Here is a 13,871-nt window from a genome sequence, read left to right on the forward strand (position 1 = left end):
CCCCAGAACCCTGCATCCTAACGAGAAAAGACGGTGGGCTCCTCCCCCCCGAAACCCTCACCGTCCAAGAGAGACAGAGCAGGGCCCTACGGGAGGATTTTAGTTGCTGTTTCGCTCCGGTGTGGCCAGAATGTGACCGTTTCGACACGGAAGCTCTCGTGTAAAAAAGAAGGGGTCCTAAGTTGTGTGGACTGTAGAAAATTATTAGAGCAGACGCTCGGAGTACAGAGCCTTCTCTACGTTTCAGGTCACCAATGAATGGCTTCTGTCTGTCTGTCTGGTGGAGGCACTTAAATTGCGCACTCACAGACAAATCTGGCACTGCGAATAATACATCCAGTCTTTTACGTGTGTCGATGCAATTTCATATCTACGTCAATCATCCTATCCTTCTGTTCGTGTTTACGTTAAAAATACGCACTGGGCAAAGGAAAACGTCAGAAATCACGATCGGTCATTTTGTTGATGTTGACGTTAAACAGACAGACACACTGGGCAAGAGAAAACATCCATTTCACAAAAGGCCTTAAGAACCTGAGATAGAATTCAGCCACTGCAGACTCAGCATTCCCTAAAGTTCAACACCAGCATCCCTGGAAATTACGTTTCCTCCCTGGGTGTGACTTTCAAAAACGTTATTATTGCTGCCGTGGCTGACTAATAATGGCAGCTAGACTCGAAGACTAACGGACCTGCAAATGTCCATTTCCGCCGCCCACACGGCTCATTATCTGCTAGAGTGAAAACTGATGAACTGGGACCCGTCACACCCTTGCCTGCCTCCGACCTCAAAGCACCGAACAGGCCAACTCAGTGGGCAACGTGTTCATTAAAGGTTAGTGATTGTGCATTTGTGTGGATTTTTCTGATGAGTCACTCATCGGGATCGATGAGCACCTACATACAAGACAAAGTGCTGTCGTGAGCTTAATCACTGACTTAGAGCATTTTGGGGGAAAATTCGGTGGTATTTTTGTGAGAACCTCCACGGTGTCAACCACAGCATCTCAGCTTTTTATGTATTCAGTATTAAGCTGCCGAGTCTAAATGTTGGCTTAAAAAACAGAGAGACGAAGTTGAATGATCTGCAGACCTAGAGGGTTATCTATGTGCACACATTTTTTTGCAAGGGGCCAGAGAGCAAATCTTTTGGCTTTGAGGGCCATCCCTGAACCATGTGCGTCACATAAACGGGGGCAAGCTTTGCACGAAGGTCTGTAAAGTAGTATAATATATTAAGAGACGATGTGTTATCAATGAAAGCTAAGATCAGAAACCCCAAAACCAGATGTTCTCTTGATTTCTTAAAGGAAAGCATAACGCCTTAGCATTCGAAGAAACTACAACGTTATCTAAAGGTGACACATAAATAAACATCCATTGATGAAAGAAGCTGTTTGAAGCTCATACTCACTTTGTCTACACCGGCGCTGAGAATGTAATTACCCTTTTTGTTCCATTTTAAGGCAAAAATGGGGCCTTTATGTTGGCCTAGGGTGCTGGCCAGGTTACCTGCGGTACGAAGAAACAAACAGCAAGCACGTCAAGTTCAAAGTCATGCTCTGTTCGCTCCCTGATCACACAGTGGGGCGCTCCCCTCGCCACCCCAACACGCGGGAGGCACGACTCACCATCTTCCGTCCATATTCTTGCAAAACCATCATAGGAACCTGTAGCCAACAGTGTCCCATCGCTCTGTGGGCCAGAGAGAGACAGAGAGCGACAGAAGCAGCTTAGTAGGGCCGTGGTGACAACGCCCAGAACCGTGTCGCCTGACCCCCGGGCTGGAATGCTCGCGGTCAACCACGGGGTCTCAGAGAGGAGACTCGATCGGTCCCACTCGGCCACCTTCACTCACACTCCTCCGAAATGACAACGGGAGGCCTCGCACCCGGGCAGGCGGGGGAACAAGGGCAACACGTCGCAACGGTGCACCCCGCTGACGTCATTAGGAAGAATATGATACGCAAAGCTAAAATGGGACGCTGAGACTTTAGTGAGCTTCTAACACTACGTCCGCACATGGGAGAGTCTGTCATGAGACGGCAGCAGGTAGAAGAACAGCACACTGACCGAGACAGAAAGTCACAAGTGGTCCCAGTGCGCCGCGTCCCGCGTGTAAACGCACGTGACACCCACCGCGGAATCATCCAGGTGGAACGCCACCTGTGCTGGGCTGCACGTCGCCTCTCCCCGGCGGAGCAGGCTCCCTCCCCGAAAACCCGGCCTCATCTCGCAGACGCGGGATCACGCCGGGAAGGACCCCCAGCCGGCCGTCCACCCGACGTGCAGCCCGACACGGGCGCCCCTCGCCCAGGCGACAGGCGGGTTTTCCAGGCGGCGAGGCGCCTGGCAGGCGGCGCACGCTTACGTTCCAGTCCAGCGAGGTGACGTCTTTGTTACTGGGGACGTCGTGCCCCCCTTCCCGTATACAGTGCCTCAGCACGAGCTGCGTGGAGCCGCCGTTGCTGTTTTCGTTGAGGTTCCATATCCTCGCGGTGGAATCTCCCGATCTGGGGAAGAGAATCGCACGCGCATTCGGCCTTGCGTTCGAGGCGTCGGAGCCCCGCGACCGGCTCGGCCGAGCTCCTTCGCAGGCGGCTGTCCCCCTTCCTGACGCCCCTCACGCACACTGTTTTTCCCCCCTCTCTCCATCTTTGTGCGCCGGGCCACTTGACTGTTTTATTTTCCCAGGTGCAATGCCCCCTTTTGAAACATTTTCATTTTTTCCAGCGACAGGTGACATACAGTATTACATGAGCTTCGGGCGTGCGGCGAGGCATTTTAAATGTCTGCGGGCGACCCCACGCCACCGGGAAACCGGCTTGCAACGAGGACGGCCCCACGGGCGGAGAGGAGGGATGTGTGTGTCCCACGAGACGGAGCCGTGGGGACCTCACATGCACCTCGCACGGGGGGGGGGGCGCCCCAGCCTGCCGTCCTTACCCGGAAGCCAGCAGATCACTGACAGGGTTCCAGGCACAGATGAACACCTCGGACTCGTGGCCCCGGAGGACGGTGGCCTTGCTGGGCGGAATCTCAACGTCCCCGTCTATGTCCATTGGTTTCGAATGATTATCTGCAGCACGGAAACAGGGAAGGACATGTGGGTGACCGATGCAGGGGGGACCCGGTGCTCGGGCATTTTCCCTCTTAGAAACTCCTCACCGTGTGATTGACACCCGTCATCTTACCTCTGGGATCACAGTAAATCACGGCTTTTGTGAAATTTAACTAAATATGTCACGTTTACTCTGACGGTTTCTGAATTCGACAGAGGAATAAAAAAGTTACTTAATCTTTATAAGCAGGGCCAGGCTCATGTCTGCCAACCATCAGAACAAGAGCGGACACAGGTGACAGCCACCACCTGGCTCTTGAGCAGAGCCGGAGGTTCCCGTTCCCTTGGTGGAACGAGAGGCTTTATGTGGGAGCACCTTTCTGAGGTGTCACCTCTTTATCTGGGACGCTCCCATCACTGTCAGAATGTCCGCCACCCCACCCCTGCCTCCAAACAGCCTCATATTCTTGGGATTCGAAGGCCATTTTTTATCGGAGCCACTTTCGTTTGTGACTTCCCAAGCAGGACCCCCGTGGGGGTGCCAGGGAGGAGATGCTGGCTCTCCGAGTGTGACACGTAGCCCCTAGGCACCCCTGTAAGGCGTGCTGGCTGCGTGTCCCGAGCTGCTGGCACTCATGAGGGTACACCCCCTCCTCTACGTGGCCACGTCCCGTCACTTTCTTAAGATTCAAAAGAAATCCATACAAGTTGAAAGTTTGCAAAGTTCCTGTCCTGACAGACACAGACTTCTTGAAGTTCACCAATTGCAAACTACTTTCTGTGACGGACGATTAGGAAAACAATGATGTTTATTTTTTTCCTGTTTAATCTGGAAAACTCGAGGGTGGTACCCCACGTGTGAGGACAGCCAATAAACCACCTGTGTGTGGTCCAACACACGCAATTTCCTTTTCCCGCCCACCATCCTGGATTTGGAGCCGCTGGTGGGAAGCCTTTTCATTGTCCTAGACACGGCTTTTACGTCACCGTCCTGTCATTGATCCGCATCGCTGCCTACATAGGGCTCCACCCCATACTAGATCTGACTCTGCAGCCAGAGAGAGAGTCGCAGAATTCATTAGCATGTGCCTGAGCGTCACAGCCTGCCACAGGGCTGGGCTGCGGGCTGCGGCCTCATCTGAGGTGGCCGGCCAGCTCCAAGGGAGGGAAGCCACGTGTGACGTGTCAACGCCACGCCCACCTCGAGCCTCGGGGAAACCTGGGGCTGCACGGCTATTCGGACGGACATACTTTTCAAATACGGGAAAACACGCACATGCATGCACAGGTGCACACAGGCACACGCACACTCACACGCACACATGTGCATAACACACAGGCACACACGCACACGCACGCTTTGAGATTTGAACTTAGAGCCCGAAGCAGTCTGCCTGAATCCATAAGCAGCACGTGAAAGCAGACTCGCGGTCTCTGGGTAAAGGTTCGGGCCGTCTGACTTAACTGTCACGTACTTTTGGGCAATTGCCTACCGTTCACCAACCACCCGAACACCAAGTGACACGGTGCCAGCTGCCTGGGGCCGCTCGGTAGCCGAGGGCAACCGCTGTGCCGGGGTCGGGCTGAGCGCCCTCGGCCCGGAAGGCCGGGTGATGACAGCCGGGCCTCCGCCTGCGAAACGGCCCAGTGCGCGGCCGCCACAGGGTGCCCCTCCCTGCCGTGCGGGACGAGGGCTCCGCGCAGCACGCGCTCCCGAAATCGAGGCTGCGTGAACCAAGCTATCGCGTCTGCGGATTCCCACGCCCGTGCGGCTCACGCGGACGCCCAGCGGGCAGGTCCCGCGGGGCCTCGCGGACTCGGCACAGCAGAGACGCGGCCGGCAGCTCGCCGGACCCCAGCCCCGGCCCCGGCCCCGGCCCCGCACTTACTGATTGCATGTGCTGCGTTCTCCTCCCCGTTCACCGTGGCCTCTCCGTTCTTTGGTGGGTTGGGCTGGGAAACGGCGGCCGGGGTCGCTGTGGCTGCCGTGGCCGCCGTGGCTGCCGCCGCCGCGGCCGCCGCCGCACTGGCCTGCTGCTGGGCCAGCTTCTCCCGGAAGGCCTGCTGCCGCGTCTGCACCACGTCCGGCATCACAGCGTCGATCAAGGACAGGGACTCTATGGGGCGGCCGTCGAACACCGTGCCGTCCTGGGGGAAGAGACCCCGGCGTCGGCGTCAGCCCCCTGCACCCCGGGCGACACGGGCGCGGAAAAACGCTGGCCCGTGGGAGCAGTGCAGCCGGGCGAGGTGCAGGGCGGGGTGCGGGGGCCGTCCCTGCTGGGGGACCCCGTACCTGGTCAGTACCACACTGAATCGGTGCATTAAGGACATGGAATTCTTCCTCATTTCAGGGGAAAAATCGCCCTCCGTGATGCAGAGCTTTCAACGGGGGGTGGGGGACTGGGGGGGCGGACTGTGCCCCTCAGCTGACTTTGGAAAGGTCTGGAGACGGCTTGGTTGTCACGACTATGACAGAGGTGTCTCTGGCAGCCGGTGGGTGGAGGTTTGGATGCTGCTAAACATGGCACAGTGCACAGCACAGGCCCCCACAAAGAACCATCGGCCCCCCCAAATGTCAAGAGGGGTGAGGCCGAGAAACCGGCTTCAGAAGCCAGGACGAGAAGACGAAGTGTCTGTGAACAACACCCACCCTTCCCTGCGGGACCGTGTGTGCCTCAGCACGAGGCTCCACGTGTCCACCTGACTGATCGCAACGCGCCCCGCCTGCCGCCTGCGATGCCCCGGGGCTTCGGGGCACGCGCTGAGTCCACCCCGATACACCCCCGGTGGCAGCGTTTAGTGCCGATTTTTCTTTTCTGAACTAGCTTTCAGTCTCTGCTTCCCGTCTACAGTGAAAAAATGTCCACACCCACTTAAAAATGCAGAACGTTCTCTCCCTAGCGCCCCAAATTTGTCATAGGAACCTCAGCGCCTCTGGGTTGTGTCTGCTGCATATGTAAATAAGTGTTTGAGTGTCCTGAATCTGAATGACTTCACAAATTAGGGAGAGCCGGGCAAACTGGAGTTTCAGCTGCAGAGTCTACACGAACCATCACCGCGGCTGACTCTGGTTACGATGTCCGAAATAAGGACACTAGGCAAAGTTCAGAACGTGTCACAAAGGAGGCAGTCAGCTCGTTCGCCACCCGTGTCTGCTTTCTGTGGCCCTGCGGCAGCCGATGTGGACCGTCCGGTCAGCAACGCTTCCACGTCACCTTCCTCTGCCACATAGTCACATCCTACAGGGGTGACTACTTTGCAAACAGGAGGAGCTGCCCAGAGTCATAAAAACACCTTCCCGTTTAAACTCTGCGAGCACGTGCCTCCCTTTGAAAGACCGTGTCGCTTTTTAGTGACAAGGGACAGGATCTTTCCTCGCCCCCTGGTTGCATGAGAATATGAATTGCCAAGGAAGCGAAGGCAGGAGGACTTTTCGACGGCTGAAAGCGTGCTGCGTGTGTCCGCACACGCGTGTGGCAGCTGTCACGTCACGGGCACCGCACGCGCGCTCCCCGGGCATCTCCACGACCGCGATCCGCCAATGCCAGGAAACATCGACGCCCAGCCCTCGAGGAAACGCAGCGCTGCCTTCTGCTCCGTCTGAGACCTCAGGGCCCGGTGTGCGGGGCGGGCGGGGCGGGGCGGGGCGCACGTACCTCGTTGATGCTGATCTCGGCCTCCACATACTGCAGCCCCTTCTGCAGGATGGAGATGAGGGCGGCGGGCGGCACCAGTGTCCCGTTGATGTTGGACTGGCTAATGTGGCTCTCGATACCGAACGTGAACGCCGAGTGGGAAAAGCCTGCAGGGAAGAGGCAAGCCGGGGGCGTGAGGCTGGGCCTGGCCGCAGGGACCGAGGGCGGCATCATGGGCAGGACACCCGGCTCCGGACCTGGGCGAGGCGGGCAGGCAGAGGGACACGGGGACCCAGGGAGACCTACGCTGGCAGGGACGGAAACGCAGCTTCCAGCCTCGAGCTGTGTCAGCGTTATTAAACGCGAAACGGGGCGGACTCGGCCTCGTTAGTGACCCAGGCCCAGAGATCCGGCCCCGGGCTTCCTCCCGGCCACAACCTCAGTGCTTATGTCCGTCTGTCTGTGTCCCCCGGCCCCCCGACGGCAGACACAGCCACAAGGAAAAGAGCAAGAGGCTCTTCAGACTGGCCGGCGTGGCCTTGAGCCGTGTTACGAGGAGCTGAGGATTCGCCCTTCCTCCCGCCCACGTGCTGACCATCTCCACGGCAACCAGGGGACAAGCCGGCGCTCGGCAGATGTCACGGTGCTGCCTGCGCGTGTAGATAAAGCCTGCTTCAATCACGAGGGTCCCAGGAACCCGCCCCCAAGGTGTCTCTCCTGGGAGCTTGCTGCCCCCCGCCAGCCACTCACCCTACGCGCTGCTGCCTGCACAGGGCCTCGGCGTCTCCCTGCCCAGAGGGCCTGCACTTTGCCCCCGCCCCGCCCCCACCCCCACGCGGGCACCTTCGTCAATCAGCCAAACACACGAGCAGCGACCGCCCGCCTCCGTCACACTCCGCACCGTGGGCGCGGCTGCCTCTTGCGGCTAAAACCCAAGCTGACTTTGCAACGCACGAAACGCCCACGCGAGGGCGCCGTTTCTCCACGAAAGCAGGTCCGTGTCCCGCCCCAGCCCGGTCCTCCCCCGGCCTCCATCCAGTCCCCGTGCATCTCCCGCCACCTGACCCCGCAGCACGTAAAAGGTGTAGTTGGCTTATTTCGCAGAGAATACGGGAGCCATCGACTCGACCCTCGCCCCGAGCTCTGTCCACGGCCGCGCAAAACTGTCGCTGTGAGAATGAGCTGGCACAGGACCCCACACCCCACAGGGCCCCCCGGCCCCCGCTCCCTGAGGACAAAAACAAAGAAAGGCCCTTTATAAGCGACCTCAGCTTTTCCTTCCGTTTTCTCTCTCCACCTTCCTTCCCGTAGCCACTGCTGCCCACAGAACCACCCGGCCTGCGTCGACCGGCGACACAGCCCCGGGGAGGGTCTGCAGCACTATACTGTCTCATCACTCAGTTCCCAGCAAGGGACAGACGAGAAAAACCCCAAGTCACGAGATGAAGCGAACGACCCCACCCCCTGGCCCCTGCCTCCTTTTCCATCTGTGCCAAGGGCAGCAATAAAAAAATACAACAACCAGCTACCCTCCCATGGCACCTACTCTTGGCCAGGCCTCTCTCCAAAAACTCCGACGACATTCAAGCGCCCTAGCAGCCCTCGGCAGGCAGGCGTGCCCTCAATGTCGTCCTTCCCTTCATGGGTCCAGCCCCGAGACCTCTCATCGGCGGGTGACCGACAGGCCCCAGTCGCTCGGCTTGTAGGTCTGGGGCTGAGCTCCAGACTCCTCAGCGGGACATCCTCCTGGCCCCCATGGACGACACCTCTCCCGGCCACCTCGATCAGGGCCCGGCGTCAGGCGCTAACGAGGGCTCCTGACAACTACGTTTCAGTGACAGCTAGGAAAACTGCAGAGACGTCGGGGTCTTGGTATATGCCTGAGTCTGTTCGAGCTGCTATAACGAAACACCACAGACTGCACGGTGTCAGGAACAGACGTTCCTTTCCTGCAGTTCTGCAGGCTGAGGAGTCCAAGGTCAAGATTCAGTGTCTGGTGAGGGCCCAATGTCCGGTCCACAGATGTGTCTCACATGACAGAAGGGGGTGATGCAGCTCTCGGGGGGTCTCTGTTATCAGGACACCAGGCCTCCCCATGAGGCTTCCTCCTTCACGACCTAACCGCCTGCCAAGAGCCCACCTCCCATGGCATTGCATCGGGGGCAAGGTTCCAACATGTGAAATTTGGGGGACACGCACATTCCGTGTACTGCAGCATATTTCATTTACTCATTCACCCACTCACTCGTCCTCACACCAGCCACACGGTGGCTACTCAAAGTACACGAAACAGCAGACTCTGACCACATTGCTGCCTATGAGCAAAGCGGAACGCTGTGTTCATTACCTTAATGTCCCCAGCAGCCGCTCAGAGCTGGTGCTCACTGTTTCACACACGGGAAGGGCAGATACCAGGGAAGCTGGATAAGCCATCCGAGGCTCACACATGCGACCAAGAGCTTAACTCTAGACGATGTGATTTCAACTCTAGACGATCCGATTCCAAGATTCATTTTTGTACCCTACACTCTACGACCTACAAGCCCAGGGACCGAAATTCCTAACTCCTGGGGGTGGATGCCAACTCCACGCCCAGCAGCAGCCACGAATGCAGCTCAGGCCACCTGCAGAAAAACCGGGGTGCCGACCCGCTTCTGAAGCAAGGCCGGACCGTGTCCTGCGTTTCTGTCTTTACCTGGGTTTTAAAATGTCGAGTCTACAGTTTGGCCGCATAACTTCTCCTCTCTGTATGTGACGACGCTCCTCAGCTGTGGATTGTGTTTCCAGAACACGCCGATGACAACATGCAGTTAAGGCTTCTTGCAAGGTAGGGGAGGGGGCAGTGAAGGTGACCTCACGGTGTGGCAGTTTGCGACGTGTGCCGAGAACAGAGCGGAACAAACTCCGGCCACCGATGTGAAATGAGCACGGAACAGGAGAAAGCTGTACGGGGGCGCCATGACCTCGAACACCCGAGGTTAGAAGCTGGGTCTCCCGCTGCAGGTGACCGTAAATCGTGACTGGAAGGGGGGCATCTTCATGCTCAAAGGGGTCCTCTTCCTATTTAACTTCCGTGGGTTGTGTTTGTTTGCCTGGATCTCTGCGTGGGCTCTAAATCAATGGATTTTTTTTTGTCAGTCCAACTGTTTTTAAGATTTCCTGCTAGGCTTCTGGGCACAGGAAATGCCGGGAGCAGAGAGGCACGCCGGCTTCTGTCCCTGCTCTACCACCAAGGACCCAGACACCAGGTCACTTCACCACTGGGCCAGGCCTCCATCGCCTTTCCTGCGCTGGGACAGTAAATACCCCTCGAGGAGCTAACGGGAGAATCCGGTGTCCGAGCAGCAGGACCACGGACGCGTCTGAGTCGAGACGAGAGCACAGACTCGTGGACACGTTACTCTTGCCTGTCTCCTTGTTCACGCCGGGATGATGCTGGACGAAACCATCGCTACTTTCCAGGGCTGATGTTCAGGCGCCGTGGAAGAGCAGCATCGCCAGGCGGGCCGCTGTTCTCGGGAGCTGCCTGAGCCCCACCCACCACCGCCAGCACCCCATTCCCCCATCGGACCGCGAGGCTAACAGGCTCATCCACCCGCGGTTTGCCAGGGCGGTGTGGCTGCTGTGCCTACGTCTCCCCGGCCTTCCCGCAGCGTTCTGCCCAGCTCTTCCTACGCCCGACGGGCCATCGGCACGGACGGAGACGCTCGGGGCTGGCCCAACGGAGCGTGTCAGTTTGTGAACAAGGAGGACATTCAAGAGCTAGGCGGTGACCTTGACGGAAGATCCGTGTAAGGGGAAAGCGAGGGTGTCCCCGTGTCTGCTGCTCAGCCGTTACTGAAGCCAGCGGGCGTGCAACCTGCTTGGTACGAGGCGTCTGTGATGGTGACCCTCTCGGCTGCAGGATTTCTCAAGCATGGCACACAACAGACAGATGGGACAGATCTTTTTTTATTTTTTTAATGATGCGGGATGGTGTTTACCAGCGTCCCTGGCCTCTATCTGCTGGATGCCGGTGGCTCACCTCACCTCCGCCCAGTCTCGACAACCAAACGGATCTCCAGATGCTGCCTAACTGACCCCGCCATAGTGAAGAATCCACGATGCAGAAGAACTAACCCCCCAAAAGGACACTCGGCCACTGGTCTTCCCTACGCACATTTCTGCTTCACTCACAGACACCATGAGTGGATCTTTGTCACTGAAAAGGAAGTCACCCTCCACATGCAACTGGCCGCAGAATTCAGATGACACACAGTGAATAATCAGACAAGGTGACAATACCTCCGAGGACAGAAGAGGGTATCGTCTCGATAAACTGGGCAAGGCGTGAGGTAACAACTGTGTTTCGTAGAGATCTTTAAGACGGAAGCCCTGTCCTTTCAGAATAAAAGGTGCTACGGTCCCACGAGACAGCGTACACGCGAATCTGGCTCAGCCAACCAGACAGTAAGACCACATTTAAGACTAAGCAAGCACTTGCTTTGTGCTTCCGATCATCACGGTACCGCCAAACCACACGCCTTTCACAAACGGCCTCGCAAACCATGCAGCTCTCCAGCGAAGCATTCTGCCGAGTCGACGCGGACCCCGTTCACCAGCAAAACCTGCGAAATTGTCACCCACTGGTGCTCGGAGGTACCGCTCACTCGGCAGAGAAACACAGACGTGTAACAGCACTCACGCAGCTGGCTGGTTGTTTTGTTTCTTCAGCTGAAAGCAGAATCTTTATTGTGTTCAGTGGACACGCATGCTTGGATGCTCACAGCCATTCAAAGCCGACGGGTACAAAGTATGTTTGTTTCTAATTGTCTAGATCAGCGGTAGGTGCACTGAGGCCCCAGGCCAAGTCTGGCCCACTGCCTGTGTTTGCAAATAAAGTTTTATTGAACTGTGAGCTGCTATGTCACGCACGGTTGCTTTCATGCTACCATGGCAGAGTTGAGTGGTCGCAACAGAGAGGGTATAGTCCATAAAGCTGAAGGTATTTACTATGTGCTTCTTCACAGGAGAAGTGTGCTGACCCGAATACATATACGCGTATACACGAAAGCGAACGTCGTGGCCTCAGATCTGTCCTTCATGCCTTTCTGCTACGGGCTGGAAACCCACCGCTCAGGTGATGCTGTCGGGGGTGGGGCCTTCGGGAAGTGATCAGGACACGCGTGGGATTAGTGTCCTAATGTCACCGACCGCGCAGAGCAACTCGGCCCCTTCCAGCGCGGGCAGGTGCGTTGAAACATGGCCATCCGTGAGGCAGGCGGCGGGGCCCTCGCCAGACATCAGATCCACTGCCACTCTGAGCCTGTACTCGTCAGCCTGCAGCTGTGAGAAATGCCTGCTTGAAGCTGACAAGCCACTGTGTCTGTGGCCCTTTGCCACAGCAGCACCAAGACGCTAAGACACTCTTTTCCTACTATGTCTGATGACGGCGGTGATGGCAACAGAGGCTGACACGCAGTCGCTGACTCCTCAGGGTCAGGCAGCAGCACGCAGGCTTTCTGGGCGCAGGACGCAGAGCCATGCCGTGGCTTCTGATTCGCCCGCAGACGCCTAGTGCTCCCCTTCCTCATATCAGTCGAGCACCGGCAGATCTGGGCAGGACCGTGGCCCGAGCGTGGTCCTCCAGGCTTCCCGCCGCGAGTGGTCAACCCGGCCCCCGGGCGCCCGTGCCTGACGCACGTAGCTGCTTCCTACACGACGACCGCTTATCCCGGCCTCGTGCTGCAGGACGATGGCTTACGGGTCTCCAGCGAGGGTGACTCTGTCCCCCAGAGGAAGACGTTCGGCATTATCGGGAAACATTTCTGGTTGTCACAATGGTGTGTGTGTGTGTGTGTGTGTGTGTGTGTACATGCGTGTGACTGGCATCTAGTAGAGACCCAGCAGATACGTACCGAACGTTGTCTCTGGCCTACGACGCACAGGACAGCCCCTACGACAAAGAATCGTCGGACCAACATCTCAGTAGTGTGACGTTGAAGACCCAGCCACTGCTGTTGACCGTTCCCAGGAGCCCCGCAGGAGCCCTGCCTGTTACCTCGTACGCATCTTATCCTGCATCCTCCTCGATCACGTGCCCCTCCCAGCTCCTGAGAAGACGGAAGGAAGCTTCTGGAAGGCAGGAAGCACATTCGAGGCCCTTCATCCCACACAGAGAACCCCGCGGTCTCCACACAGCAGCTGGCGGTCGGGACGGGTCAAGCGGAAAGGGTCAGGGAGACCCGTGAGAAGGAGGGACGCAAAGGCTGGCGAGAAACTCGGCCACGCCGAATCCTCACTGTTTCCCGAATAAAAGACGTTAAGGAGAAGGACGAGAATTAAGGATTTAGGGCAGCGGCACCATCGAAGGAACACAGTTCTTAGACAAAGATGACTGTCACGCAAGCGACGGTCTCAAGACACCAGAGAGGGCTTTTGCCCCTATGTGTACACTTAAAAAGAACGATGATGTTATTAGAAAATAATAATAATAATAGAGGTGATGATGTTAAGTGCCGACTACACGTATTAGCACTTTTCGTGAGTCGGCTGACAGAGGCGGCAACCATCTCTGAGCGCCTGTGAATAAATCCATGTTACAGACAGGGAAACCGAGTCACAAAGCGGTACAGGGATGTACTTCCCTGAGGGCACGCAGCTAGCAACTGGCCCGCTGACTCCACCCCGCTCCATCCAGACTCTTAACCCACGTACTATTGAAATTGCTTTAAAGATCTCTAAAGTGATTCAAATGGCATCTTTTTGAAAAAGAAGAAAAAAATCAGTAACGCCATTTACACGACGTTCTTCAGCTACACGAGTCCCACGACCCAAGCTCTGCCTTGCGGAAACCAGCCGCCCGTGCTTCCGGCATTAAAAATGCCAACAAAGATGAGCACTATCTTTTGACAACACTTAGATCCAGAGAGCTGTGTTGGGAATTCAAGAGACGCAGTCTTGAATTCAAGCAAACACGATCAGCGGCAGCAACAGAGCGATGGGGTTCAGTTCTTTCTGCTCAGACAGAGGGTACGTGTCTCCAGGCTTCCTCTTCTGACCAGCGAACAGGTGGAGTTAGGTGACCGGCAAGACCCCTTTCCATTCTCACAGTCTATGCACAGGAATAAAGGCCTTTGCTCCCCAAAGCAAACCCGCAGGATTGTAATTTCTGGGGGTGACTGAGTGATGACACA

General features: G+C 57.0%; 1 protein-coding gene across 7 annotated transcripts in view; it reads right to left on the bottom strand.

Annotated features, from left to right (window-relative positions):
* Nucleotides 1–13,871, bottom strand: part of LOC120594220 (F-box-like/WD repeat-containing protein TBL1X) — a 182,123-nt gene that overhangs the window by 13,955 nt on the left and 154,297 nt on the right. For all 7 annotated transcript variants that reach the window (XM_039852224.1, XM_039852222.1, XM_039852223.1 and 4 more), the window contains 6 exons: nt 6,718–6,863; nt 4,951–5,209; nt 2,947–3,079; nt 2,372–2,513; nt 1,632–1,695; nt 1,415–1,512 (listed from right to left, as the gene is read on the bottom strand). In XM_039852224.1, the coding sequence (XP_039708158.1) occupies nt 1,415–1,512; nt 1,632–1,695; nt 2,372–2,513; nt 2,947–3,079; nt 4,951–5,152 (639 nt within the window). In that variant the 5' untranslated portion in view covers nt 5,153–5,209; nt 6,718–6,863. The remainder of the gene's footprint in view (nt 1–1,414; nt 1,513–1,631; nt 1,696–2,371; nt 2,514–2,946; nt 3,080–4,950; nt 5,210–6,717; nt 6,864–13,871) is intronic.

Source organism: Pteropus medius, unplaced genomic scaffold (genome assembly GCF_902729225.1).
Source record: "Pteropus medius unplaced genomic scaffold, Ma_sr-lr_union100, whole genome shotgun sequence".
Taxonomy (NCBI): domain Eukaryota; kingdom Metazoa; phylum Chordata; class Mammalia; order Chiroptera; family Pteropodidae; genus Pteropus; species Pteropus medius.